We start from the raw sequence: 25,780 nt of genomic DNA on the forward strand, positions 1-25,780 counted from the left end.
CCCCTTTCTGCCCTCCTGATTTCTCTCTTAACTCTACTCCTACACCCCTACATTCTTCAAGGGATTCACTTGATCCCAGCTGCCGATGCATGCCTCCTTCTTCTTCTTGACCAGGGCCTCCATTTCCCAAGTCATCCAGGGTTCCCTACTTCTGCCAGCCTTGCCCTTCACTCTAAGAGGAATGTGTTTACCCTGAACCCTGGTTAACACACTTTTGAAAGCCTCCCACTTACCAGACGTCTCTTTGCCTTCCCACACACTCCCCCAATTAACTTTTGAAAGCTCCTGCCTAATACCATCAAAATTGGCCTTGTCCCAATTTAGAATTTTAATTTTTGGGTCAGACCTATCATTCTCCATAGCTATCTTAAAACTAATAGAATTATGGTCACTGGTCCCAAAGTGATCCCTCACTAACACTTCTGTCGCCTGCCGTTCCTTATTTCCCAAGAGGAGGTCAAGTTTTGCCCCCTCTCTGGTTGGGCCATCCACATACTGAATGAGAAACTCCTCCTGAATGCACTCAACAAATTTCCCTAAAAAGAGGGCACTCAACAAATTTCTTTCCATCCAACCCTTTAATACTATGACTGACCCAGTCAATGTTGGGAAAATTAAAATCCCCTACGATTACTAGAAAAATGGTTTTAAAACAATGAAGCTTCCTGTCCAGAGTAACTGGAAGGTCCTGGTGACTCACTGAGTTCTCAAACTTCTCCATTCACTGTGCTGACTCAGTGGCAAGTCACCATTTTTGGCCCACGTTTAAGGTGTACAAGGAGCACAGAAGGCAGGTGGACCTGAGTCACAGGACAGACAATGCAGATTGATCTCATCTTTTTGAATGCTGAATCATAGAACCATAGAATCCTACAGTGCAGAAGGAGGCCATTTGGCTCATCGAGTCTGCACCGACCACAATTCCACCCAAGCCCTATCCCCATAACCTCATGCATTTACCCTAGCTAGTCCCCCTGATACTAAGGGGGAATTTAACACGGCCAACCTGCCTAACCTGCACATCTTTGGACTGTGGGAGGAAACCAGAGCACCCGGAGGAAACCCACGCAGACACGGGGAGAACGTGCAGACTCCACGCAGGCAGTGACCCAAGCCGGGAATTGAACCCGGGTCCCTGACGCTGTGAGGCAGCAGTGCTAACCACTGTGCCACCCTGCCGCCCACATGACGTGTGTGTCCCGATCCTCTGCCCATTCTAGATACTCTGGAAATCTCAAGTGCTGAAAAGATGAGTATGTTCATCGGAGACCTATTTCTGTTGCAATTTCTAAACACAAAATGCCCTCTTAATTTTACGTTGCCAATACGTTGGACTCAGAACTTAGTGACTTGAGCGTGATATCTGGGCAAACATTTCAGTGCAGCGGTGAGGGAGGTGCTGTTCTGTCAGAGGTGCCGTCCTTGGTGTGAGACATTAAGCCGACTGCTCTCTCGTGTGGCACTACCTGAAGAACAGAGGAGTACTCCACAGTGTCTTGGCCAATACTTATTCTTCAACCAGCACCTTGAAGTAGCTTATGTTTTTCATGGGATGTGGGCATCACTGGCTCGGCCCGCATTTATTGTCCATCCATAATTGCCCTTAGGGAGGTTTTGTGGCGCCGTGGGTAGTCTCCCTGTCTCTGAACCAGAAGATCTGGGATCAATTCCCACCCCAGGACTTGATGGCCAAGAAAGGTGAATTCAAAACGTGACAAAACAGGTGGAGTGTCAATCTACAAAATCCTCCCTGGCGGTTAGAGCAGGAGAGATTGCTGGTTGATCAGGTGTGATGTGGAGTGGTGCTTCTCATGCTATAAGTCCCTGATGACAGAGTAGCAACCGGTTCATAAATTCATAAGAAATAGGAGCAGAATTAGGCTATTTGGCCCATTGAGTCCACTCCACCATTCGACCATGGCTGCTATGCTCTTCATCCCCATTTTCCTGCCTTCTCCCCATAACCCTTCAACCCATTACCAATTAAAAATCTGTCTAACTCCTCCTTAAATTTACTCACTGTCCCAGCATCCACTGCACTTTGGGGCAGCGAATTCCACAGATTCACAACCTTTTGGGAGAAGGAGTTTCTCCTCAACTCTGTTTTAAATTTGCTGCCCCTTATCCTAAGACTATGACGTCTTGTCCTAGAATGCCCCACAAGAGGAAGCATCCGCTTAATGTCTACTTTGTCCATATGTTTTATCATCTTGTACACCTCAATTTGATCTCCCCCCCACATTCTTCTAAATTCCAGAGGGTATCGGCCTAAACTGTTCAATCTCTCTTCATACGACAAACGCCTCATCTCTGGAATCAACCTAGTGAACCTCCTCTGAACTGCCTCCAATGCCACTACATGTTTCCTCAAATAAACCAGGAACATAAACCGCACTATGGGAACAGATGAAATTCTGCCTTGGGCACCCAAGTGTGGCAAGAGAAACAACAACCACCCAATTGCCCCTTAAGGTGGTGATGAGCCGCCTTTTTGAACTGCTGCAGTCCATGTGGTGTAGGTACACCCACGGTGCTGTTAGGGAGGGAGTAATTATGGTTATGTCACTTACCTTTCACCAATCTGACAAAAGGTCACTGCCCTGAACCATTAACTCTTCCTTCTTCACCCACAGATGCTGCCTGACTTGTGAGAGCATTTCTAGCATTTTGGGGTTTCTTGCTCAGGCTGTCCATTGCATTCGTTTCCAAAGCATTGGGAACCGTTCAAAGAATAGAATAGAATAGAATAGAAACCCTACAGTGCAGAAGGAGGCCATTCGGCCCATCGAGTCTGCACCGACCACAATCCCACCCAGGCCCTATCCCCACATATTTACCTGCTAATCCCTCTAACCTACGCATCTCAGGACTCTAAGGGGCAATTTTTAACCTGGCCAATCAACCTAACCCGCACATCTTTGGACTGTGGAAGTCCAAGACTTTGGAAGTGGCTCAAATGGTTGCAAAACACACTGGGGGCATGTTGAGGCCATGAAAGGTCTTGTCATAGAATCCTAAGTACAGAAAGAGGCCATTTGGCCCATCGAGTCTGCACCGACCACAATCCCACCCAGGCCCCATCCCCATAACCCCATGCATTTATCCTAGCTAGTCTCCCTGACACTAATGGGCAATTTAGCATGGCCAATCCACCTAACTTGCACATCTTTGGAGTGTGGGAGGAAACCGGAGCACCCGGAGGAAACCCACACAAACACGGGGAGAATGTGAAAACTCCACACAGACAGTGACCCGAGGCCAGAATCGAACCAGGGTCCCTGGCGCTGTGAGGCAGCAGTGCTAACCACTGTGCCACCCATTGTCATCATGCAACTTGAGTCGTGAGCCCACTCCTCTTCAGCCTTCCCCTCACGGTACATGGTTCATGAAGGCCAAGGGGACAAGGCAAAGTCAAAGGATTCTGGCTCCCGAGAGAGGATTTAGATAGGGGATTTTCACAGTAACTTCATTGCAGTGTTAATGTAAGCCTACTTGCGACACTAATAAATAAACTAAATTAAGAAACAAATCCAGGATGAATAAAAAAATCTTTATTAAAATGTTTCGAACAACAACTGCAATTTGAAAATTTCAAATATTTGCGATTTCAGATTTTTCGTACAAAAAACATGACCGTAGTGAACCACATTTGACAATTCGCTGACTCACTAATTCAAGCATATTTACACATTCAGCCTTGGAACAAGTGCTTTGTACCATAAATAAATTACACATTGCCCCAAGTTCACTTAAATCCACAACATCTATTTACACGCATTTGATTAAAATGGGGATTTGGCTGCACGGATCAGGTCCTGGGGAGGCTCCAGGCAGCACAGCGTAAAACAGCTCCAACAATCGCTGGCAGCTCCGGGGCTGAGGAATATTAGTTGTATCCGGAGGAGCGCAGCGAAAGCCAAACATCCCGGGCGGGATTTTCCAGCCGCGGTCACCCCAAGACCGGAAAATCCCGCCCGAGGTCAACGGAACTTTGCACAGGCAATGTCCGGCCAACTATGATTCCCATGGGACGGGAAAATTCTTTCCCCCAAACATACACCATCTGACTATCGATGTTTATATGGCACTCATTTGAAATGCTCGCTGTGCTAGATTTTATCAGAGACACTGGCTGGAATGTTACCGTCCCGCCTGCCACAGGAATCGGAGTGGGTGAGGGGTGGACAACAGGAAGGTCCGTTGACCTCAGATGGGATTTTACGGTTTTGGGACGAGCGAAGCGGTAAAATCTCGCCCATTATCCGGTTTCACTGAGCCAGCAGACCGAGGTGTTCCAATTGTGTTCAGGGCTCCTGCCCTGTATTGAACTCAGAGCTGGAAATGTTTGCCTGGTTTTGCTTTCCCATTTCGGGATGTTTGTGGCAGGGATTCTTGTAACAAATTGCAACCCTTGCAAAGACATTCTGTGCCAAGGACGGTACAGCCTTACGTAGATGCTCACAAGTGTCCTGGTGGGCTACCATTAAATATAGTTCTACCTAAACAAGTACTTGGGGAACGGAGTGTGGTACTGGGCACCCAATACACAAAACACAGAAATCAGTAACACAATAGTAACGTTCCATTTTTCTATCAGTAGTGCCAACAGGTACAGGATATAGGCACATGATAGACTGATTCACAGAACAGCAAGTTCAATACATTCAACAAATTAATTACATGCTCCACGATACACACGTCACCTTGGGTGAAAGGAGTCCATTTAATTTTGTAAAAGCTTTTCAAACAAGTCCAGGTAAATTTTGGAACCAAAAGAATTTAAAAAGTAGTCAGTTTTTATTCTAACCTGTCTCCTGTACAGCTCCACCATTGGGCCAGTCATCAACTGAGCTCCATGAGAACTGGGAGCGGCTGTAAACTGGTAATAAACCACAGAGCATAATAGACCACCGGCATCCCTTTCAGAGAGAGAGAGCAAGAGACAATTGGTTGTAGGTAGCTTGAAGGGAAGGGGGAGGGTACTCTGTCAGCACTGGCACAGGAAGTAGGCCTGCATGAACTACATGTAAAGTATGAACAGAGTGCTAAAGTTTAGTGGTTCGGCAGGCACTGCTTTATCTTGGATTATTTCTGGAATGTGGCGTTAGGGCTGGATTTTTCATCTTGGACACTGAGGAGAATGGAACAAGACAGAGAAGTGCCGAACTCTGGAATGCTGTGCTACTTTCAGCTGATGTGATTGGCAATGGTTGTTGTGACCAAGGATACCATGGAATCCCAGAATTCCGACCGTGCAGATGGAGGCCATTCGGCCCATTGAACCTACCCCAACAACAATCCCACTCAGGCCCGATCCCTGTAAGCCCATGTATTTACCCTCGCTAGTCCCTCTGACACTAAAGGACAATTTAGCATGGCCATTCCACCTAATCCCCACATCTTTCGGACGGTGGGAGGAAACCGGAGCACCCAGAGGAAACCCACACAGACACGGGGAGGACGTGCAAACTCCGCACAGACAGACAGTGACCCAAGTCGGGAATCGAACACGGGTCCCTGGTGCTGAGAGGCAGCGGTGCTAACCACTGTGTCACCGTGCCGTCCTCATGGTGGGGTGTGTGTGTGTGTGGCTGGGGTATAAAAGGAGATGAGCTTTATAGGTTTAAAATTGTTCTTTCTTTATTTCTAAGCTAAAAAAGACCATTATCAGTCTTGAATGTAGACGAACGGACCCAGGAAACTAGAAAGAGGTGAGGTTCTGGCTGATTGTCAGCGCTTGTGGAACTGAACCCCGACACAGGAAGAGGCAAAGCTGCTGAGTACAAAATATTGGCCAAAGATTTCCCGTGTCACCTGTCACGGGAATCGGAGCGGGCGAGGCAGAAAATTCGGCCGACCATGTAAAGGTCCATTGAGTTCGGGTGGGAACTTCCAGTCTTGGGGCGCGCGTGGCTGGAAAATCCTTCCCATATGTCAAAACAAATGAGCCCCAAAATGTTGCTACATTCAGAGGGTTAAAACCAGGGAGGCACAGCCCATTAAAAATGGAATTAATTTGCTAGGACACAGTAGATGTTATGCACACACACACACACACACAATTTGTAAAAGCAGACAGATTTGCTACGAGCTGGAACTTTTTTCACCATTCCCGAGGAAAGTACTTATCTCTCCATTGCTCTTCTCCACATCTTGCTTCTTTACCGAAAATGTGTACAGGTCGTTGGTCACCATAGGCATTGCCTCTGGACTGGCATTCTTGGAGGTGACGCTGCGGGGAGGGGGGAGGACAGGTGGCGCGTTTCCCATCGGACCATTGAAAGACCGATACACGTCCACCTCCGGGATGGACAGCGCTCCCGACCTACTGAAGTAATCGGCATAAACGCGGTCCTCGTCGATCACAGCGTAAATGTGCGAGTCATTGTCCTGCCTCCCCTTCGCAAACTTCCGCCTTCGAGCCAACATGCGGCTGTTCACACTGGGATTGTAGATGGCGAGGCTAGGCTGGCGTTGCTGCCTTTTCCTGTGTGGGGTTAAATTAATAAAAGCTTTACATTTGAGAAGCCTCCAGTCACCTCAACACACACGCTAAGAATTGAAAGCCTAACCAATTGGATTTGTACAGAGATGCAAGTCTACGCAGCCAGCTTTGCAATTGAATGCCCGATCAATATTGGAGGCAACAGTTTTGCCTTGGGAGAAATTATGGCACCAAAAAGAAGAGGCGGAGGATGGGAGATGGAAATGTGGGAATTCTGAACCTTGACTTTAACCTGTCTATCTCTGGGTTTTACTGAGATAAGGACATGGCAGCCAATCCATCTCCAGGAGATAGGTTGAGAATTTAAATATATTAATTGATTTGATTTATTATTGTCAAATGTATTAGTATAGAGTGAAAAGTATTGTTTCTTGTGCGCTATACAGACAAAGCATACCATTCATAGAGAAGGAAAGGAGAGAGTGCAGAATGTAGTGCTACAGTCATAGCTAGGGTGTAGAGAAAGATCAATTTAATATAAGGTAGGTCCATTCAAAAGTCTGATGGCAGCAGGGAAGAAACTGTCCTTGAGTCGGGTTGGTACGTGTCCTCAGGCTTTTGTATCCTTTTCCCGACGGAAGAAGGTGGACGAGAGAATGTCCGGGGTGCGTGGGGTCCCTAATTATGCTGGCTGCTTTTCCGAGGCAACGGGGAGTGTAGACAGAGTCAATGGATGGGGAGATCCGGTTTAACCTGCTTTCTAGTTTTTACACGAATGGCCCAACTTTGCAGGAAACCCGGCAGCTGAAGGGAGGTGAGGACAGCTTACATACCTTTACAGCACTGCTTGTGAGCCAGGAGAAGCGGGAGTAGTGCTTTCTCCCAGCACTCCCCAGCTCTCAGGGCAATCAGACACTCCCCCACCCTGCCTTCCCTCATTCTACAAAAACCCCAATGGATGTGGAGCACAACCTGAAAGGTCAGAAGCCCCCTCCTTAGCCAACCCCCCCACCCTGGATCAGTCCTGTTGACTGCATCAGAGGGCTTCCTGTTCAACTGGACATCAAGCCCGACAATCTGGTTGACTATTGGACAGGGAAACCTTTCAGGGATTGTGGGAAGACATGGCCTTTCCTGTCTGAAATTTTGTGCCCCTTCCAATAGTAGTCCCCCACCCACAAAGAAAAACCTTGGCAACCTGCAGTCTTAACGTTTTGTCAATCTCTCAGATCAAGAATCTCATGAATACTGTTTTGGTGTCAACTAAATTTAATACTTTATTCTAGAAAAAGAACACATACATGTAAAATATAAAGGCAGCATACCGCAGAGGCTGGAATCTGAAACAAAAACAGAAAATGCTGGAAAATCTCAGCAAGTCTGACAGCGTCTGTGGAGAGAGAATAGAGATAACATTTCAAGTCAGAATGAAGGCTCATCCTTACTCGAAACGTTGGTTCTATTCTCTCTCCTGTCAGACTTGCTGAGATTTTCCAGCATTTTCTGTTTTTGTATTTGAAATACAGGGCGGGGTTTTATGGCCTCGTTCGGACGAGACTGTAAATTCCTGCCCGAGGTCAACGGAGATTTCCACTGTTGGACCCGCGCCCGATTCTATGGCGGGCGGGGTGGTAGTGTTCCGGACATACAGTCAGCTAGGCAGTAGAAAGGGTCGACAGAACAGGATAAGATAATGCTCCTTGAATCTTTGTGAAATATAAAACCGATAATCTAACCAAAGTGTGAAAAGCCATCAACCAAATATTTAATGCACCTCACAACGACTTTGGAAAGATTCTCAAAACTCATCAAATATTTATTGTAACTGTGCTAGTAATTTGAACAATGGGCAATATTTCTGTCACTCTCTCATAGCCTTCCTTCATTTAGTAGCCTCGGGCAGAAAACTAAATGAAAATAAAATGCTGCCAGAGCACTAGAAATATGCCTCGTTGACACTGGAAGCATTATTGTGATGGTAAATCAATGTTCACTGTCTGTTATAGACGCCAAAAATCAACAACGGGGTAAAGGTTTAAAGCAACTGCAATTCCAGGAGTTGGCGGAGAGACCATGTCAACTGAGAGACCAAAAAAAGATGAGGGAGTCATCCAATTTTGTACACAGCAACAGCCGACCTTATGGTGTGCTGGGTGATCCAGTTCAACAGGACCAGTGACTCAACTAACAGACCTTTTCACGCATTAACTGAGAGCAATTACACTGGGACAATAGGAAGAACAAGAGATATCGCTAACAACAGATGCCAAATTGAAAGGATTATCCCAACAATCAAGCAGATGGCAGAATTCAGTCAACAGTTAAGCCTTTGTGACACGTCATTCGCATAAAGAACCGCTGCGACAAGACTTGATTATTAATAATGAACTAGTCACTCCACTGCTGAATTACAGGCACTAAGGGCTGGATTTTAACTGCCCCCGCTGGGCGTGCTTTCGGCGGGAAGTGCATGTGCAATGTGGTGAGTGTCCAGCCCACCACCCATCCGAGCTCACACCCAGGTGGGTGGGTGGGTTCTGAAATCAGCTGCCCACCCACTGTAAGTAAATAAATAATTAACTGAGCAGGCGATGGCCTAGTGGTATTATTGCTAGACTATTAATACAGAAACTCAGCTAATGTTCTGGAGACCTGGAATCCCACCACAGCAGATGGTGGAATTTCATAGAATCATACAGTGCAGAAGGAGGCCATTCGGCCCATCAAGTCTGCATTGACCACAGTCTCACCCAGACCCTATCCCCATAACCTTATGCATTTTCCCTAGGTACTCCCCCTGACACTAAGGAACAATTTAGAATGTCAATCTACCTAATCCGCACATCTTTGGACTGTGGGAGGAAACCGGAGCACCCGGAGGAAACCCATGCAGACACAGGGAGACACAGACAGTGACCCATGCTGGGAATCGAACCCAGGTCCCTGGCACTGTAAGGCAGCAGTGCTAACCACTGTGCCGCCCTAAATTTGAATTCAATGAAAAAAAATCTGGAATTAAGAATCTACTGATGACCATGAAACAACTGTCGATTGTTTGAAAAATGTATCTGGTTCACTAATTACCTTTCGGAAAGGAAATCTGCCGTCCTTACCTGGTCTGGCCTACATGTGACTCCAGAGCCACAGCAATGTGGTTGACTCTCAACTGCCCTCTGAACAAGGGCAACTAGGGATGGGCAATAAATGCTGCCCAGCCAGCGACACCCATGTCCCACGAATGAATAAAAGTCAATCCACTGCTGAACTACAGACACTAATAGCTGGGTTTTAATTGCCCCGGCTGGGCGTGGTTTTGGCAGGAAGTGCATGTACAATGTGACGCCCAGCCCACCACCCTCCCGAGCTCACACCCACAACACAGTAGGTGGGTGGGTTTCAAAATCAGCTGCCCACCACCCACTAAGTAAATAAATAATTAAAGGGGCGGCACAGTGGTTAGCACCGCTGCCTCATAGCACCAGGGACCCAGGTTCGATTCCCGGCTTGGGTCACTATCTGTGTGGAGTCTGCACATTCTCCTCGTGTCTGCGTGGGTTTCCTCCGAGTGCTCCGGTTTCCTACCACAGTCCAAAGATGTGCGGGTTAGGTGGATTGGTCATGCTAAAATTGCCCCTTAGTGTCAAGGGGACAAGCTAGGGTAAATGCATGCGGTTATGGGGATAGGGCCTGGGTGGGATTGTGGTCGGTGCAGACTCGATGGGCTGAATGGCCTCCTTCTGCACTGCAGAGATTCTATGGATTCTATGTTTAACGGTCAACTGAGCTTGTTAACAAGCCAATTGATCCGAATAATATTCTTCCGTGTCATGATACGCTTGGCATGGGCAGGAGTGAGTTGCCCATTTTAAAAAAAACATTTTTTAAAAGAGTGGGAAGGAAGAGGGGGTACTATCTTTGGGGGCAGATAATAATCCCTCCCTTGCGCCTGCTCTTCGAAACCTATCACCCCTCCTCAACACCCCTCCTCCCGAAGTTGGTCAAACCCTCTCTGCCCAACAGCCTGGACTTACCTCACTCTGGGATCCATTGGGTTTTCTTCCTGGGGTTAGTTGCAGTTCCAGCAGTGTCCACTACATGGGTCTTGGTGCTGCTGGATCTTATTTTGCCAATCGCTCATATGCGATACAGAACATTAAGGTGCAGCCTATGTAATCCATTGTAGTCTTTTTAAATCTACATGTTCTGATTGGGAGGTCAGTCAGGGAGGGACATTCTTCAAGCACAGCATTCAATTAGAGATCAGAAGGAAACAAAGACCTTTTTATGGAAAAAAGGTAAACGCTCCATGTGTGATAGAACAGCTCCAAAAGAGTTTACTGTCCACTAGCAGATCTCCTGTGGCATTGCTCATTAGACAGGTGATACAATGATTGAAGAGGGTAGGAGTTTTACACCATACGTTATTCCACCAAAGTCCCCAAATCTACTCAAGAAGCAAAGACAAAGCCTGACCTTTCCGTGAGTATTTGTTCAGGGAAATTTGCAAATCGTATGTACAGCACTCATCAGCTGTGTGTTCAGGTGAGGGACACCCAACAAAAAATTGTTTTTATAGAATGGTTATAGATCTGAAAGAGGCCATTCAGCCCAGCGAGCCTGTGCTGGCCCCCTGCAAGAGGAATGTAGCTCATTCCGCTCTGCCAACCTTTCCCTGTAGCCGCGCAGTTGCCTTGTCTCCACGTACTTACCCAACCCTCCTTTTCAAGACCATAATTTCAGACAGCACATTCCAGATTCCAACCACTCACTCAAGTTAAAAACATTTTCCCTCATGCCATCTTTGCCAATCATTCACAATCTCTGCTGCTTGACCCTTCTGCCATTGGGATCTCTTTCCCGCCACTGTCCACAGACATTTTAACAAACTCTATCGAATCTCTTCATCTTCTCTGAGATCAGTTCCTCCAAACTGTTCCGGGCCCTCAGCCCTGGAGCCATTGGGAACCTTTCCTACACTCTGTAAATACCAATACAAAACTTTAGGAAGAATTTGAAGGTTTTAGACAAAGTGTGGCCGCTCTATTTTGCTGACAACCTGTCAATTCATTACTAACAGATTGCCCGTGGGTGTAGCTCGCCATGAGGTGGGTTTTTTCCTGTGTTTTTTTTTATTCATTCATGGGACATGGGAGTCGCTGGCTGGGCCATCATTTATTGCCCATCCTTAGTTGCCCGAGGGCAGTTGAGAGTCAACCACATTGCTGTGGCTCTGGAGTCACGTGTAGGCCAGACCGGGTAAGGACGGCAGATTTCCTTCCCTAAAGGACATTAGTGAACCAGGTGGGTTTTTCTGACAAACGGCAATGGTTTCATAGAATCATAGAATCCTATAGTGCAGAAAGAGACCATTCGGCCCATCGAGTCTGCACCAACCAGAATCCCACCCATGGTCATCAGTAGATTCCTAATTCCAGATATTTTTTATTGAATTTAAATTCCACCATCTGCAGTGATGGGATTCGAACCTGGGTTCCCAGAACATTAGCTGAGTTTCTGGATTAACAGTCTAGTGATAATACACTAGGCCATTGCCTCCCAAGGACATTACCCCATTGTAAATTACAATGTATTATTCTGATGCCAAGTTGAAGCCTTGTCCAAGGCCATGACATGCGAATGCTGTTAAATAAAACACTGGATGGGGATTAGGTTTAGGTATTCTACAGTTGTATCTCTGAACTTTCTTTATATATTGTAAGGCTGTTACCTCTGGCTGGAGGGTCCAGATCTATAGGACACAGACTCAGGGTAATAATGAGCAGAAATTACTTTACACAGAGGGTTGTGAATTTTTGGAATTCTTTATCCCAAAGCGCCGGGAATGCTCAGTCCTGGAATACCTTCAAGACAGAGATCATTGGATCTTCGGGAATTATGTGAATATTGGGAGTGATTGAAAAAAACAATATTATGGGATTTGGGCATCATTGGCTAGGTCAGCATTTATTAGCCATCCTTAAGTGCCCTTGAGAAGGTGGTGGTGACGGTGAGCTGCCTCCATGAACCGCTGCAGTCCGCGTGGCACAGTACACCCACATTGCCCATTAGGGACAGAGTTCCAGAATTTTGACCTGGCGACACTAAAAGAACAGACTTGCCAAGGCAGGATGGTGTGTGACTTGAGAGTGGGGAATGGGGTGAGATAGAAGACCAGCACTGATCGTATTGAGTGACAGAGCAGGCTCAAGGGGCTGAATGGCCTACTCCTGCTCCTATCCCTTAATTAAAATTTTAACTGGTAAAGCCAGTTGAATTGGTGTCAATTGCGGTCTTTTCAATTATTGGAAGACATAAAAAATATTAAATGAAGAGGAAATGCAACCTTTATGTAGAGACTAAGGGTGGGATTTTCTGCCTGGCTCCCTGCCCCCTCCCCCCGGCCAGGTGGCACACCATTATCCGGCAGCAGGATATTCCGGTCCTGCTGCTGTCAATGGCTTTTCCCTTTGCTCGAATCTTCCACTGCCATCGGCGGGACTGGAAAACCCTACTGACCAAAAGGGTTGGAAAATTGCATGATTGGTATTGATTTCCCCGGTGAGTTGCATAGCAACTGAAGAGAAAGTACACGGCGAGTTTGCAATGGGGGCAGTTGAAACTATGAAGCGGGTCTGATTATTGGAAGATTTGACAGTGTTCAGTTGGATACTCTGTCTGCAAGCACCTCCGGCTCTTTGGAATTCCTGGCACACCTTCTGAAGCTGCTTCTGAAGGCAAGCCAAAATACAGAGATTGCAACATCCACCATATTCAATCGAAATAAATGCAACTGTCTGGGATCTTTCAGGTGCTGTTTTTTTGGAACTTCTTGTGATCTGGAATGAACTGTTTGAAAAAGGGTAGTGGAAACTCTAACTTTTGAATTGGAATTGGATAAGCATTTGAAAAAAAAAAGGAAGATTTACAGGGGCTATGGGGAAAAAAGGGGTGGGAGCGTGAGATAGCACTACTAAAGATGGCTTGAATGACCTCCTCCGGTGTAGTGTGATTAGAGTATAATACCAACCCCACCCCCCACACCCCCCAAATTGTTACTCCAGCAGAGTCATAGGGGTATATAGCACAGAAAAAGTCCCTTCAGTCCATTGCGTATGCGCCGGTCAAAGATAAACCACCCAACTATTCTAATTCCATTTTCCAGCACTTGGCCTTGTATGCCTTGGCATTGCAAGAGCACATCTAAATGCTTCTTAAATGCTCTGAGGGTCTCTGCCTCCAACACCCTTTCAGGCAGTGAATTCCAGACTCCCGCCACTCTCTGGGTGAAAAAATCTTTCCTCACATCTCCTATAAATCTCCTGCCCTTTACCTTAAATCTCTGCCCCCTGGTTATTGATCCTTCCACCAAGGGGAAAAGTTTCTTCCTATCTACGCCACTCATAATTTTATACATCTCAATCATGGCCCCCCCCTCAGTCTCCTCTGGTCCAAGGAAAACAACCCCAGTCTATCCACTGTCTCTTCATAATTAAAAAAACTCTCTAGCCCAGGCAACATCCTGGCAAATCTCCCCTGCACCCTTTCCAGTGCTATCATATCCCCCCTAAAATGTGGATTCCAGAACTACACACAATACTCCAGCTGCGGCCTAACCAACATTTTATACAGTTCCAGTGAAACCTTCCTGCTCTTAAACTCTATGCCTTGGCCAATAAAGACAAGTATACCGTAGACCTTCTTAACCACTTTATCTACCTATCCTAGTGTAGCCTCAAATGGTAATATAACAGTATTCCAGAATTGGTTTGCTGTTAGAAAGTTCACATACAATTATTTTTGAAATGGCCTCTTATCAAAGATCTGCAACTGGATTGTAGCAATTTGGTCCATTCACTTGGATAAATTTTCATTCATTCTTCCAAAGGCTTTTTAAACTGCCATTTTCCAAAGATTATTAAATGTTAAAGATAAGTTAAAACTTCAGCAACTGGAGTGATGTCACATGTAGGCTCACATTACAGTCCAAAGATGTGCGGGTTAGGTTGATTGGCCATGCTAAAATTGCCCCTTAGTGTCCTGAGATGCATAGGTTAGAGGGATTAGTGGGTAAATATGTAGGGATATGGGGGTAGGGCCTGGGTGGGATTGTGGTCGGTGCAGACTCGATGGGCCAAATGGCCTCTTTCTGCACTGTAGGGATTCTATGATTTCTATGATTTCTGTGCATGAGAAGGCAAAATAACTCAAGTTGGGGAACAGAAGTTGTTCACACTAAGAAAGAGAGACCTGGGCAGCAACAAACAAACCCAAGATTATACACAGAATAATTAATGGAGTGATTACATACAGGGTAAGGCGCACTGAAGTCACCACAGTACCAGATGACCATAGACTGACTGCTGGTGACTTAACCCAAGGGTCACCACACCTCAGGCGAGACTGAGAAGGCGGGGTCTTCATGAATAAGCTCAGGCGGTACGGGAATTGAACCCACACTGTTGGCATCGCTTTGCATCGCTAACCAGCCGTCCTGCCCACTGAGTTAAACTGACCCCCAAAGTGGAGTGAATAGCAAACTTACAGATGACAATAGGCACCGAGGAGTGGTAACGCAGACAACAAAACTCCAAGTCAACAAGTAGAAACAGTGATCAAATCAGGTGGGATGTGTCTGGCCAATTTATAGCTATCTAAATCATAGAAACCCTACAGTGCAGAAGAAGACCACTCGGCCCATTGGGTCCGCACCGACAACAATCCCACCCAGACCCTATCCCCGAAACCCCACATATTTACCCTGCTAATCCCTCTAACATGCACATCCCAGGACACTAAAGGGGCAATTTCGCATGGCCAATCAACCTAACCTGCACATCTGTGGATGTGGGAGGAATCAGAGCACGCAGACACGGGGAGAACGTGCAAACTCCACACAGGCAGTGACCCAAGCCGGGAATCGAACCCAGGTCCGTGGAGCTGTGAGGCAGCAGCGCGAACCACTCTGCCACCGTGCTGCCCATCAGGGCCTAGAATTCACTTCAACACAAGTAATCGTACAGGGACCTTATTAAAACTTCATATCATTAATTTTACCAGCTTCTTATGCTTGTCTTCTTCCCAGCAGCTGGCGATGAGCCCAGATGTGTGCACGCCCAAACATGTGACAAAATTCTAGTGACTGAACATTAGGCAAGGCACCTTGTCAAAAAGAGAATTTCTCATGTATTGTGGGCCCATTTGTAAAGCTGTGATTTATACACATACTGCAAATACAGAAGCATTTTAAAATGAGGATTTTGCTTTGTAATATTATAAAGGATGTCTCTCTGTTACGATTCCAAGCGAAGTTAATTATAAGGTCACAAATACTATAGACTGGTTTTAGAGACCATTCTAATCCCAGCCATACCTCAAGTATTTTCAAACAGGAGAAATTGGATACCTTTAAAGTTTATTTCTTAGTGTCACACGTAGGCTTACATTAACACTGCAATGAAGTTACTGTGAAAATCCTCTAGTCGCCTCACTCTGGCGCCTGTTCGGGTACACTGAGGGAGAATTTAGTTTGGCCAATGCATCCTAACCAGCATGTCTTTCGGACTGTGGAAGGAAACCGGAGCACCCGGAGGAAACCCACGCAGACACGGGGAGAATGTGCAAACTCAGCACAGCCAGTGACCCAATCCAGGAATAGAGCCTGGGTCCTTGGCGCTGTAAGGTAGCAGTGCTAACCACTGTGCCACCTTGCCACCCCATTTTGGACATAATTTGGACAGCTGGAGTATCTGAAACCATTGATCCTTGACGATCAAAAGAGGAAGTCCCAGGTTCAAGGTCTGGGTGTCCACTCATTCTGTTTAGCAGGTGATCTTCAAGAAGTCTCTAAGTGGTTTGGCTCATTGATGGTCACAAAGCTATGAAGTCATAGAATCATAGAATCCCTACAGTGCAGAAAGAGGCCATTCAGCCCATCGAGTCTGCACCAACCACAATCCCACCCAGGCCCTATTCCCCACATATTTACCCTGCTAATCCCCCTGACACTAGGAGCAATTTAACATGGCCAATCAACCTAACCCGCACATCTTTGGACTGTGGGAGAATTTAGCATGTATTTACAGCACAAGAACAGGCCATTCGGCCCCACAAACTCCATGCTGCTGTTTACGCTACACAAAGATATCCTCCCAATCCTTCTTAATCTAGCTCCAATCAGCATACATTTCTGTTCCTTTCTCCCTCGTTCGCTTAACCTTGCTTTTCTTTAAAATGCCTCAATGAGATTCTCCACCACCGATCCCTGTGATGGCGAGTTCCATATTCTCACCACTCTCTGGGTAAATAAATACCTTCTGAACTCCCGACTGAAGTCATTAGTGACTATCCTGCACTTGACCCTGTGACCCTGGCTCAGGCCTAATTCACAAACTGGTTTTGTCCGGCTCTGCTCTCCTGTCAACCTATCGCTGTGCAGCTTCCAGGCAGTTGCCAAGAAACTGGAGACTGGCCCTCTCAACCCAGTTGAGGAAGACACCCACGGGATGAAGAATCTCCGGGAAGAAGAGGGAGGAGGAGGAGCAGGGAAGGTACGTACCGTCGTCTAACACAGCAGACTGTGACAGCAATGATGAGCAGAGCGAGTCCACCAGCAACAGCTGCAGCGATAATTATAGTGTCCATCACATCTGTTTTATTGAAGAAAAAGCAAATGGAATCACTCTTTAACTCACATACTGGAAGAATGCATCGTTACCACCTCCATTTCTATGTCCCGAGCCTTACAAACTGATCAGTTGGGGCTGACTGCGGTAAAGTATCACCCAGCAGTAGATTCAAGCATGAGGAGGCCATTCAGCCCCTCAAGCCTGTTCTGTCATTGAATGATATCAAGGCCGTTGTGTATCCTAACTCCAAACACCTACTTTGGCTCCACATTCGTTCGTACCCTGCACTGTCCAACACTGAACAGCACACAGCCTCCAGTAGCTTAACAGCAGCTTACAAAACAGCTGCCAAATCATAAATCACTCTACAACGGCACAATGGTTAGCATTGCTGCCTCACAGTGTCAGGGTCCCAGGTTCAATTCCGGCCTCGGGTCACCATCTGTGTGGAGTTCGCACATTCTCCCCGTGTCTGCGTGGCTTTCCTCCGGGTGCTCCGGTTTCCTCCCATAGTCCAAAAGACGTGCAGGTTAGGTTGATTGGCCATGCTAAATTGACCCTAGTGTCAGGGGGATTAGCAGGGTAAATGGATAAGGGAATAGGGCCTGGGTGGGATTGTGGTTGGTACAGACTCGATGGGCCGAATGGCCTCCTTCTGTACAGTAAGGATTCTATGGACTGATAAAGTGTTTAAGGTCTGTGACCAAGACTGGAGCCCCAAAAGCAACTTAATGAGCTTTTTATTGTAAAGAGTTTCAGGATTTTTATTGCCGTTTGAGATCACGTTTGGTAATTAAGTTTCTTGTCTGTGGGGTCCCAGAATGACACACATCAATATATACTCCAATGGGATAGTGGGATTGGAGGGCAGGGGGGGGAACATCCAATATTAAATCAGGAATATTAATGAGGGAAAAATAAAGTCAACGAAGAGTACAATTTTTGCAATTACGGGGTTAATTTTTTTCTGAAGGGGTATTGGTGTAAAATATGTTTCCTGGGGAAGTCTGTGGGCATGTCCCTGAATGAACTTTGATCTCTGACGCTATTGTGAGTGTGTTAAATTGTAATGTTGTGCAATTCCTCCACACATTACAACAGCGACCAACCCTTGAAAAGGTTGTCACCGGTTGCAGAACACATCTTGGGACTTGTGAGGTCATGGACAGAATTACCATAGATCAAAGAAAAGCAAAGAACAAAGAAAAGTACAACACAGAAACAGTCCCTTCGGCCCTCCAAGCCTGTGCCGATCACAATGCCAGCCTAAACTAAAACCGTATGCACTTATGAAGTCGGTATCCTTCCATTCCCATCCTACTCATGCATTTGTCGAGATGCCGTATGAATGCTGCTATCGTACCCGCTCCCACCACCTTCCCGGGCAGCGCGTTCCAGACATTCACCACCCTCTGTGTGAAAAACGTGCCTCACACATCTCCTCTAAACTTCTCCCCACGCACCTTAAATCTATGTCCCCTAGTACTTGACTTTTCTACCCTAGGAAAGAGCATCTGACGATCCACTCTGTCCATGCCACTTATAATCTTGTAAACCTCTATCAGGTCATCCCTCAACCTCCATCGTTCCAGTTAGAACAAACTGAGTTTATCCAACTTCTCCTCAAAGCTAATACCCTCCAGACCAGGCAACATCCTGGTAAACCTCTTCTGTGCCCTCTCCAAAGCATCCACATCCTTCTGGTAGTGTGGCAACCAGAATTGTACACAATATTCCGAATGAGGCCTAACTAAGGTTCTGTACAACTGCAGCATGACCTGCTGATTTTTATACTCAATGCCCCGACCAATGAAGGTAAGCATGCCGTATGCTTTCTTGACTGTCTTATCCACCTGCGTTGCCACTTTCAGTGATCGGTGAACATGAAGAACAAAGAACAAAGAAAATTACAGCACAGGAACAGGCCCTTCAGCCCTCCAAGCCTGCACCGACCATGCTGCCTGACTGAGCTAAAACCCCCTATGCTTCCGGGGACCATATCCCTCTATTCCCATCTCATTCATGTACTTGTCAAGACGCCCCTTAAAAGTCACTACCGTATTCGCTTCCACTACCTCCTCCGGCAACGAGTTCCAGGCGCCCACTACACTGTGTAAAAAATCTGCCTCGCACATCTCTTAAAACTTGCCCTTGCACCTTAAACCTATGTCCCCTAGTAATTGACTCTTCCACCCTGGGAAAAAAGCTTCTGACTATCCACGCCTCTCAATCTGATAGACATGTACGCCCAGATCTCTCTGCCTGTCAATACCCTCAAGGGTTCTACGGTTTACTGTATAATTCCTACATGCATTGGACCTTCCAAAATGCATTACCTCGTAGAATCCCGACAGTGCAGCAGGAAGCAGTTCGGCCCCTAGGGTCTGCACCGACTCTCCGAAAGAGCATCTTACCCAGCCCTATCTCTGTAACCCAATGTAATTACCTCGCTAATCTCCCTAACCTACACATCTTCGGACACTAAGGGGCAATTTAGCATGGCCAATCAACCTAACCTGCACATCTTTGGACAGTGGGAGGAAACCGGAGCACCCGGAGGAAACCCACGCAGACACGGAGAGAATGTGCAAATTCCACAGAGTCAGTGACCCGAGCCGGGAATCGAACCCGGGTCCCTGGCGCTGTGAGGCAGCAGTGCTAACCACTGTGCCACTGTGCTGCCCCATTTTATCATCATCTTCGCGGTGTCATCCTTTGTCAGCTCCTTTCAGTCTCTGGCACTAAGTTTCTAAATACCATGTCCCGCAATTCAAACTCATTCATGCACCTTTACCGCTTTCTCTGGGCATTGGTGTATGCACCAAAACTTACATTCTATAATTATCCAATTAACCTCATCACATTTGGAATCAAAAATGCCGGGGGAGTTTACATACAGTGTTACAAACACTGGGCCACATTCACTGGCTATGGATCTTCAGGATAAAATGGGAAATAGTTAAACAATTTTGGAGCTGCGTTTGTTTCACTCCGATGGAACAAATACACGATGCTTCTTATAGGGCGGCATGGTGGCACAGTGGTTAACACTGCTGCCTCACAGCGCCAGGGACCCGGGTTCGATTCCCAGCCTGGGTCACTGTCTCTGTGGGGACTGCACTTTCTCCCCATGTCTGCGTGGGTTTCCTCCGGGTGCTCCAGTTTCCTCCCACAGACTGAAAGACGTACTGGTTAGGGTGCATTCACCCGAACAAGATGCCGGTGTGTGACGACTAGGGGAATTTCACAGTAACTTCATTGCAGTGTTAATGTGAGCCTTACTTGTAACTAACAAATAAACTTTAAATATCCGTGATTTATTGAAATTGTGTGAATGTGTAAACTGGAATGCGGATAGTTGTTGTGGACACATACATGCACACACACACACACATACATACACACGCACGCTCCTTAGGGGGTGTATTTGTTCTCTCTTGTATAGATGGCTTTGCATCCTGGTGTGGGGTTCTCCAGCGTGCTGGCTGGTGATTCTTTCACAGGATGAGAGTGCCACTGACTGGCAAGGCCGGCACTTGTTGCCCATCCTGGATTGCCCTTGAACTGACGAAGGGCAGGCCAAGTAAGGACGGCAGATTTCCTTTTCCATCTGCCACTCTTCCCTGAAGAACATGAGTAAACCAGATGGGTTTTTAACGGCAATCCAATGATAGTTTCATGGTCACCATCACGGAGGCCAGCTTTGTATTCCAGATTTATTAACCAAATTTACTGGCGTGGTGGGGATTTGAACCCATGTTCCCCAAGCATCGGGTTTAGCCCCTGGATTACTACTCCAGTGATATGTGCACTACGCCACCATCTCTCTTATATCTCCAAAGTTGGCATTCATCAACTTCACTGTTGCACAGTCACTGGTGTGTTACAGTATTCATTTTTTAAAAAAGTTTATTTATTAGTGTCATAAGTAGGCTTACATTAACACTGCAATGAAATAACTGCGAAAATCCCTGAGTCACCGCACTCCGGCGCCTGTTCGGGTACACCAAGGGCAATTTAGCACTGCCAATGCACCTAACCAGCACGTCTTTCAGACTGGGAGGAAACCGGAGCACCCAGAGGAAACCCATGCAGACACGGGGAGAACGTGTAAACTCCGCACAGGCAGTGACCCAAGCCGGGAATCGAACCCGGGTCCCTGGTGCTGTGAGGCAGCAGTGCTGACCCACTGTAAACCTGCGTGGTTCTATTCGGATCCAAGTAAATGGTTACTCCTGAATGTTTTGCATCAGGACATTGTGTGTGGGCAGGTTTATCAGAATCCGTCTGGTTTACACTTTGAACAAGAGGTAAAAAGAAACATTTCATTGCAATTTCAGATTTGATCAAACGATTTCACTGAAAACATTGCAATAGTATATCACAATGTCTTTTCACAGGCTTACTGATTAGGTGTAGGAAAAAAACATAAAACACACCAGATTTAACAGAAGTGCTACTTTGATGAGATTATCTGAGAGTCAATGCACTGCTCTGCACCTGTTTTTGAATGTTGCAAAGTTATAACTTTAGAATCATAAAATCCCTACAGTGCAGAAGGAGGCCATTCGGCCCAATGAGCCTGCATCGACAACAATCCCACTCAGGCCCTATCCCTATAACCCCATGCATTTACCCTGCTAGTCTCCCTGACACTCAGGGGCAATTTAGCATGGCCAATCCACCTAATCCGGGGGTCACAGTCTGAGGATTCGGGGTAGACCATTTAGGACGGAGGTGAGGAGACATTTCTTCACCCAAAGAGTGGTGAGTCTGTGGAATACATTATCACAGGAAGCAGTTGATGCCAAAACATTGACTGTATTCAAGAGGCGGCTGGATATAGCACTTGGGGCGAATGGGATCAAAGGTAATGGGGAAAAAGCAGGATTAGGCTACTGAGTTGGATGATCAGCCATGATCGTGATGAATGACGGAGCAGGCTTGAAGGGCCGAATGGCCTCCTTGTATCTTGTATGCTTCTATGTTAAAGCAAGCTCCAGTTGACGATAGTGGATGGAGAGTTGCGATAGTGAGTTTTAAGGGGCGTCTGGACAAATACATGAATAGGATTGGAATAGAGGGATATGGTTCCCGGAAGGGTAGGGGGTTTTAGTTCAGTCGGGCAGCATGGTCGTTGCAAGCTTGGAGGGCCGAAGGGCCTGTTCCTGTGCAGTAATTTTCTTTATTCTTGACGCACAATTTGGCTGACTGTTTCTTACCTTCATATTCTGACACTTGTACTTGAAACCAGAGGTTCAGTTGTCCACTTGAAGAATAGCAGTTAGTCACGTTCAGCCAGAAGGTGTGAGTCAGGGGGTCGAGCAATTCCAGCAGCCCGTCTGTTTCACTGTAGGTCCAACTCTTGGCTTCCTCCCATTGCTCTATGATGCGAATGATCACGTGCCTATGTCCGCACTTTGGAACGGAATGTTTCAACAAAGTCAGTTCAGCCTCATGGCCTGGGGGAACGGAGATATTCCACGATGCCACTAAATCATTCGGCATTCCGGGTCCCCAGTTAGGAGTCAGGAGAGACAGTGGGGAGTCAACTTCTGGGATAATGTTCATAATATAGTCATCTACCGAGAGAAGACAAAGAGAAACAAGTGAATTTAAATGGAGAGAGGGCGATGGATAGCGGAATCTGATCATTCCATTTGTAAAATACAGGAACAGGCATCACCATTACTCCTGACACAAGATGTCGTCGCAAAACACATTATAAAACAAGGGGGAAAAGGCTCTTAAAACACAGCAGGAAAGAACAAGGGGGAGACAGATCTGGAAAGGAAGGCACTGCCTGAGTGACTAAATTCACAATCCAATTGTGGCCAATTACCTGCCATTCTGGGTAGGCCAATATCAAAATGCCATAAATTCAAAAACATTCTGAGGATGTTGCCAGGACAGGAAAACTGCAGCAATAAGGAAAGAGCGGATAGTCTGGGGTTGTTCTCCCGGGAACAGAGGAGGCTGAGGGGAGATTTGATTGAGATGGACATAATTACTCCAAGGATGTGCGCGTTGGGTTGATTGGCCGTGCTGGATTGACCCTAGTGTCAGGGGGATTAGCAGGGTAAATATGTGGGGTTGCGGGAATGGGGGCCTGGGTGGAATTGTGGTCAGTGCAGACTCAAATGGGCCGAATGGCCTCCTTCTGCACTGTAGGGATTCTATAATTCTAATTGTGAGGGGCCTGGGTAGGGTGGATGGGAAGGACCGGGGCAGCACGGTGGTTAGCACTGATGCCTCATAGCGCCAGGGACCCAGGTTCGATTCCCGGCTTGGGTCACTGTCTGTGTGGAGTTTGCACATTCTCCCCGTGTCTGTGTGGGTTTCCTCCGGGTGCTCCGGTTTCCTCCCACAGTCCAAAGATGTGTGGGTTCGGTTGATTGGTCATGCTAAATTGACCCCAGTGTCAGAGGGATTAGTAGGGTAAATATATGGGGTGATGGGAGTACAGCCTGGGTGGGATTGTGATCGGTGCAGACTCGATGGGCCGAATGGCCTCCTTCTGCACTGTAGGGATTCTATGACCTATTTGCTCTAGTAGAGAGGTCAGTGACTAGGGGGCATAGATTTAAAAAATGATTGGCAGAAATATTAGAACAAAGAACACCATAGCACAGGAACAGGCCCACTAAGGCAGTCCCGATATGTGGTTTCTATCCCGAGGGTTGTGGGGTCAGGAACCCACTCACTGAAAGGGCAGTGGAGGCAGAGACCCTCAACTCATTGACAAGGTGTCTGGATTTGCTCCTCAGTGCTAAGGCCCAAATGCCGGGAAGTGGCAAGGGGCTGTGTGGCTCGCTCTTCTGCTGGCATCGACCCGATGGGCCAAGTGGCCTCTTTTGGTGCTGTAAACCTCTATGATTGGCAAAAGGTCTGGAGAGAAGAGGGGGAGGAATGTTTTCACTCGGAGTTGTTGGAATTTGGAATGTTTGACCGGAAAAGGTGGTGGTAGTTGACTTCAGGAATAATGCTTTGGACGCGTGGCTGAGGATCAGGAATATCCAGGATTATGGGTGGGTGGCAGGGAAGAGCATGATTGTTTTTGCTTTTTCAACGAGCCAGTTCAATGGCCTCACTTAGCGTAGTAATTTTCTATGATTTGCTCTAGACTAAAGCTACTCAATATCATTACAGATCACACTTGGTTGTGTGAAATTACTGCATTAGGATCTAACAGCTGGGACACAGCAATTTGTACTTCTTCCTCCATTAACATTGCAATGTTTCCTCAGAAAGCAGAGAGGTTGAAGACTCGGTCAAAGAGAAACAAATCTTTTATTTGTTCCAATTCTCTTCTTGCACCTGGTGGCAGACTTTTTATCTGTTTCCATAGTTAGTAATTCCTGGAATATAGAACCATAGAACCCCTACAGTGCAGAAAGAGGCCATTTGGCCCATCGAGCCTGCACCAACTCTCTGAAAGAGCATCCCACTCTGGTGTTCACCTCCGCCTATCCCCATAACCCCACGCATTTACAAGATTATTCCACCTAATCTATAAATCTTTGGAGAGAGGCAATTTAGCATGGCCAATCCCCCCTAACCTGCACATCTTTGGAGTGTGGGAGGAAACCGGAGCACCCGGAGGAAACCCACGCAGACACGGGGAGAACGTGCAAACTCTGCACATAACCGACTCAAGGACAGCTTCTTCCCTGCTGCCATCAGACATTTGAATGGACCTACCTCGCATTAAGTTGATCTTTCTCTACACTTAGCTGTGACTGTAACAAAACATTCTGCACTCTCTGGTTTTCTTCTCTACGAACGGTATGCTTTGTCTGTATAGCGCGCAAGAAACAATATTTTTTACTGTGTACTAATACATGTGACGATAATAAATCGAATCGAAATTAAAATCACCCGAGGCCGGAATTGAACCTGGGTCCCTGGCGCTGTGAGGCAGCAATGCTAACCACTCTGCCACCGTGCTGGTAAAATTGGTTCTTTTTTTTGGGCTGTTAAGTGTAAAAGTTAGATGTGAATGTCAGGCAGGACTCAGTGGGGAGCCTCCACGGCAGACGGCTGTGAGCTGAAATTCCTGAAATGGGCACATCATCTAGGCTGATGCTCCAGTGCAGTACTGAGGGAATGCTGCACTGTCACAGGTGCCACATTTCAGATGAGATGATAACCCCTCTGCCTTCTTCAAAAGGCACACAAGGTTCCATGATCAATATTTGCCCATTAGCCAAAAAAATAGGTTATTTGATCATTATCTCATCACTGTTTGTGGGAGCTTGCTGTGCATAAAGTTGGCTGCTGCTAATTACCACAACGGCTTGACCTCAGGAGTCCCTGCATTGGCTGTAAAAGCACTTTGGGGCATCATTTCTTAAACAATACTTGACTAAAAAAAACCTACAGTGGGATTGGTAAATTCCCGAGTGAGGAGTGGGGAAAACTGAGAGCAGAGGTACACAACCAATGTTTGGAGAATCTAAATCATGGGGTCAGTCTCAGAATAAGATAAAAATTAAGCACTTAAACAGGTGTAGATAACATGGGCTGAATGGCCTCCTTCTGTTCCACAAGTTAAAAAGAACAGGACTCTGAGGGGCAACTTTTCCACACAGAGGGTGGTGTGGGTATGGAATGAGCTGGCAGAGGAGAGGGTAGAGGTGGGTACAATTACAACATTTAAAAGACATTTGGACAGGTACATGGATAGGAAAGGTTTAGAGGGATGTGGGCC

General features: G+C 46.7%; 1 protein-coding gene across 1 annotated transcript in view; it reads right to left on the reverse strand.

Moving 5' to 3' along the window:
* Positions 1–3,536: 3,536 nt before the first annotated feature.
* The window catches only part of LOC144480323 (CUB domain-containing protein 1-like), a 65,608-nt gene continuing 43,364 nt past the window's right edge, over positions 3,537–25,780 (reverse strand). The window contains exons 7-9 of the mRNA XM_078199685.1: positions 22,293–22,652; positions 17,001–17,091; positions 3,537–6,487 (exon numbers count right to left, since the gene is read on the reverse strand). Coding sequence (XP_078055811.1) covers positions 6,085–6,487; positions 17,001–17,091; positions 22,293–22,652 — 854 coding nt within the window. The 3' untranslated portion in view covers positions 3,537–6,084. The remainder of the gene's footprint in view (positions 6,488–17,000; positions 17,092–22,292; positions 22,653–25,780) is intronic.

Source organism: Mustelus asterias, chromosome 2, assembly GCF_964213995.1.
Source record: "Mustelus asterias chromosome 2, sMusAst1.hap1.1, whole genome shotgun sequence".
Classification (NCBI taxonomy): domain Eukaryota; kingdom Metazoa; phylum Chordata; class Chondrichthyes; order Carcharhiniformes; family Triakidae; genus Mustelus; species Mustelus asterias.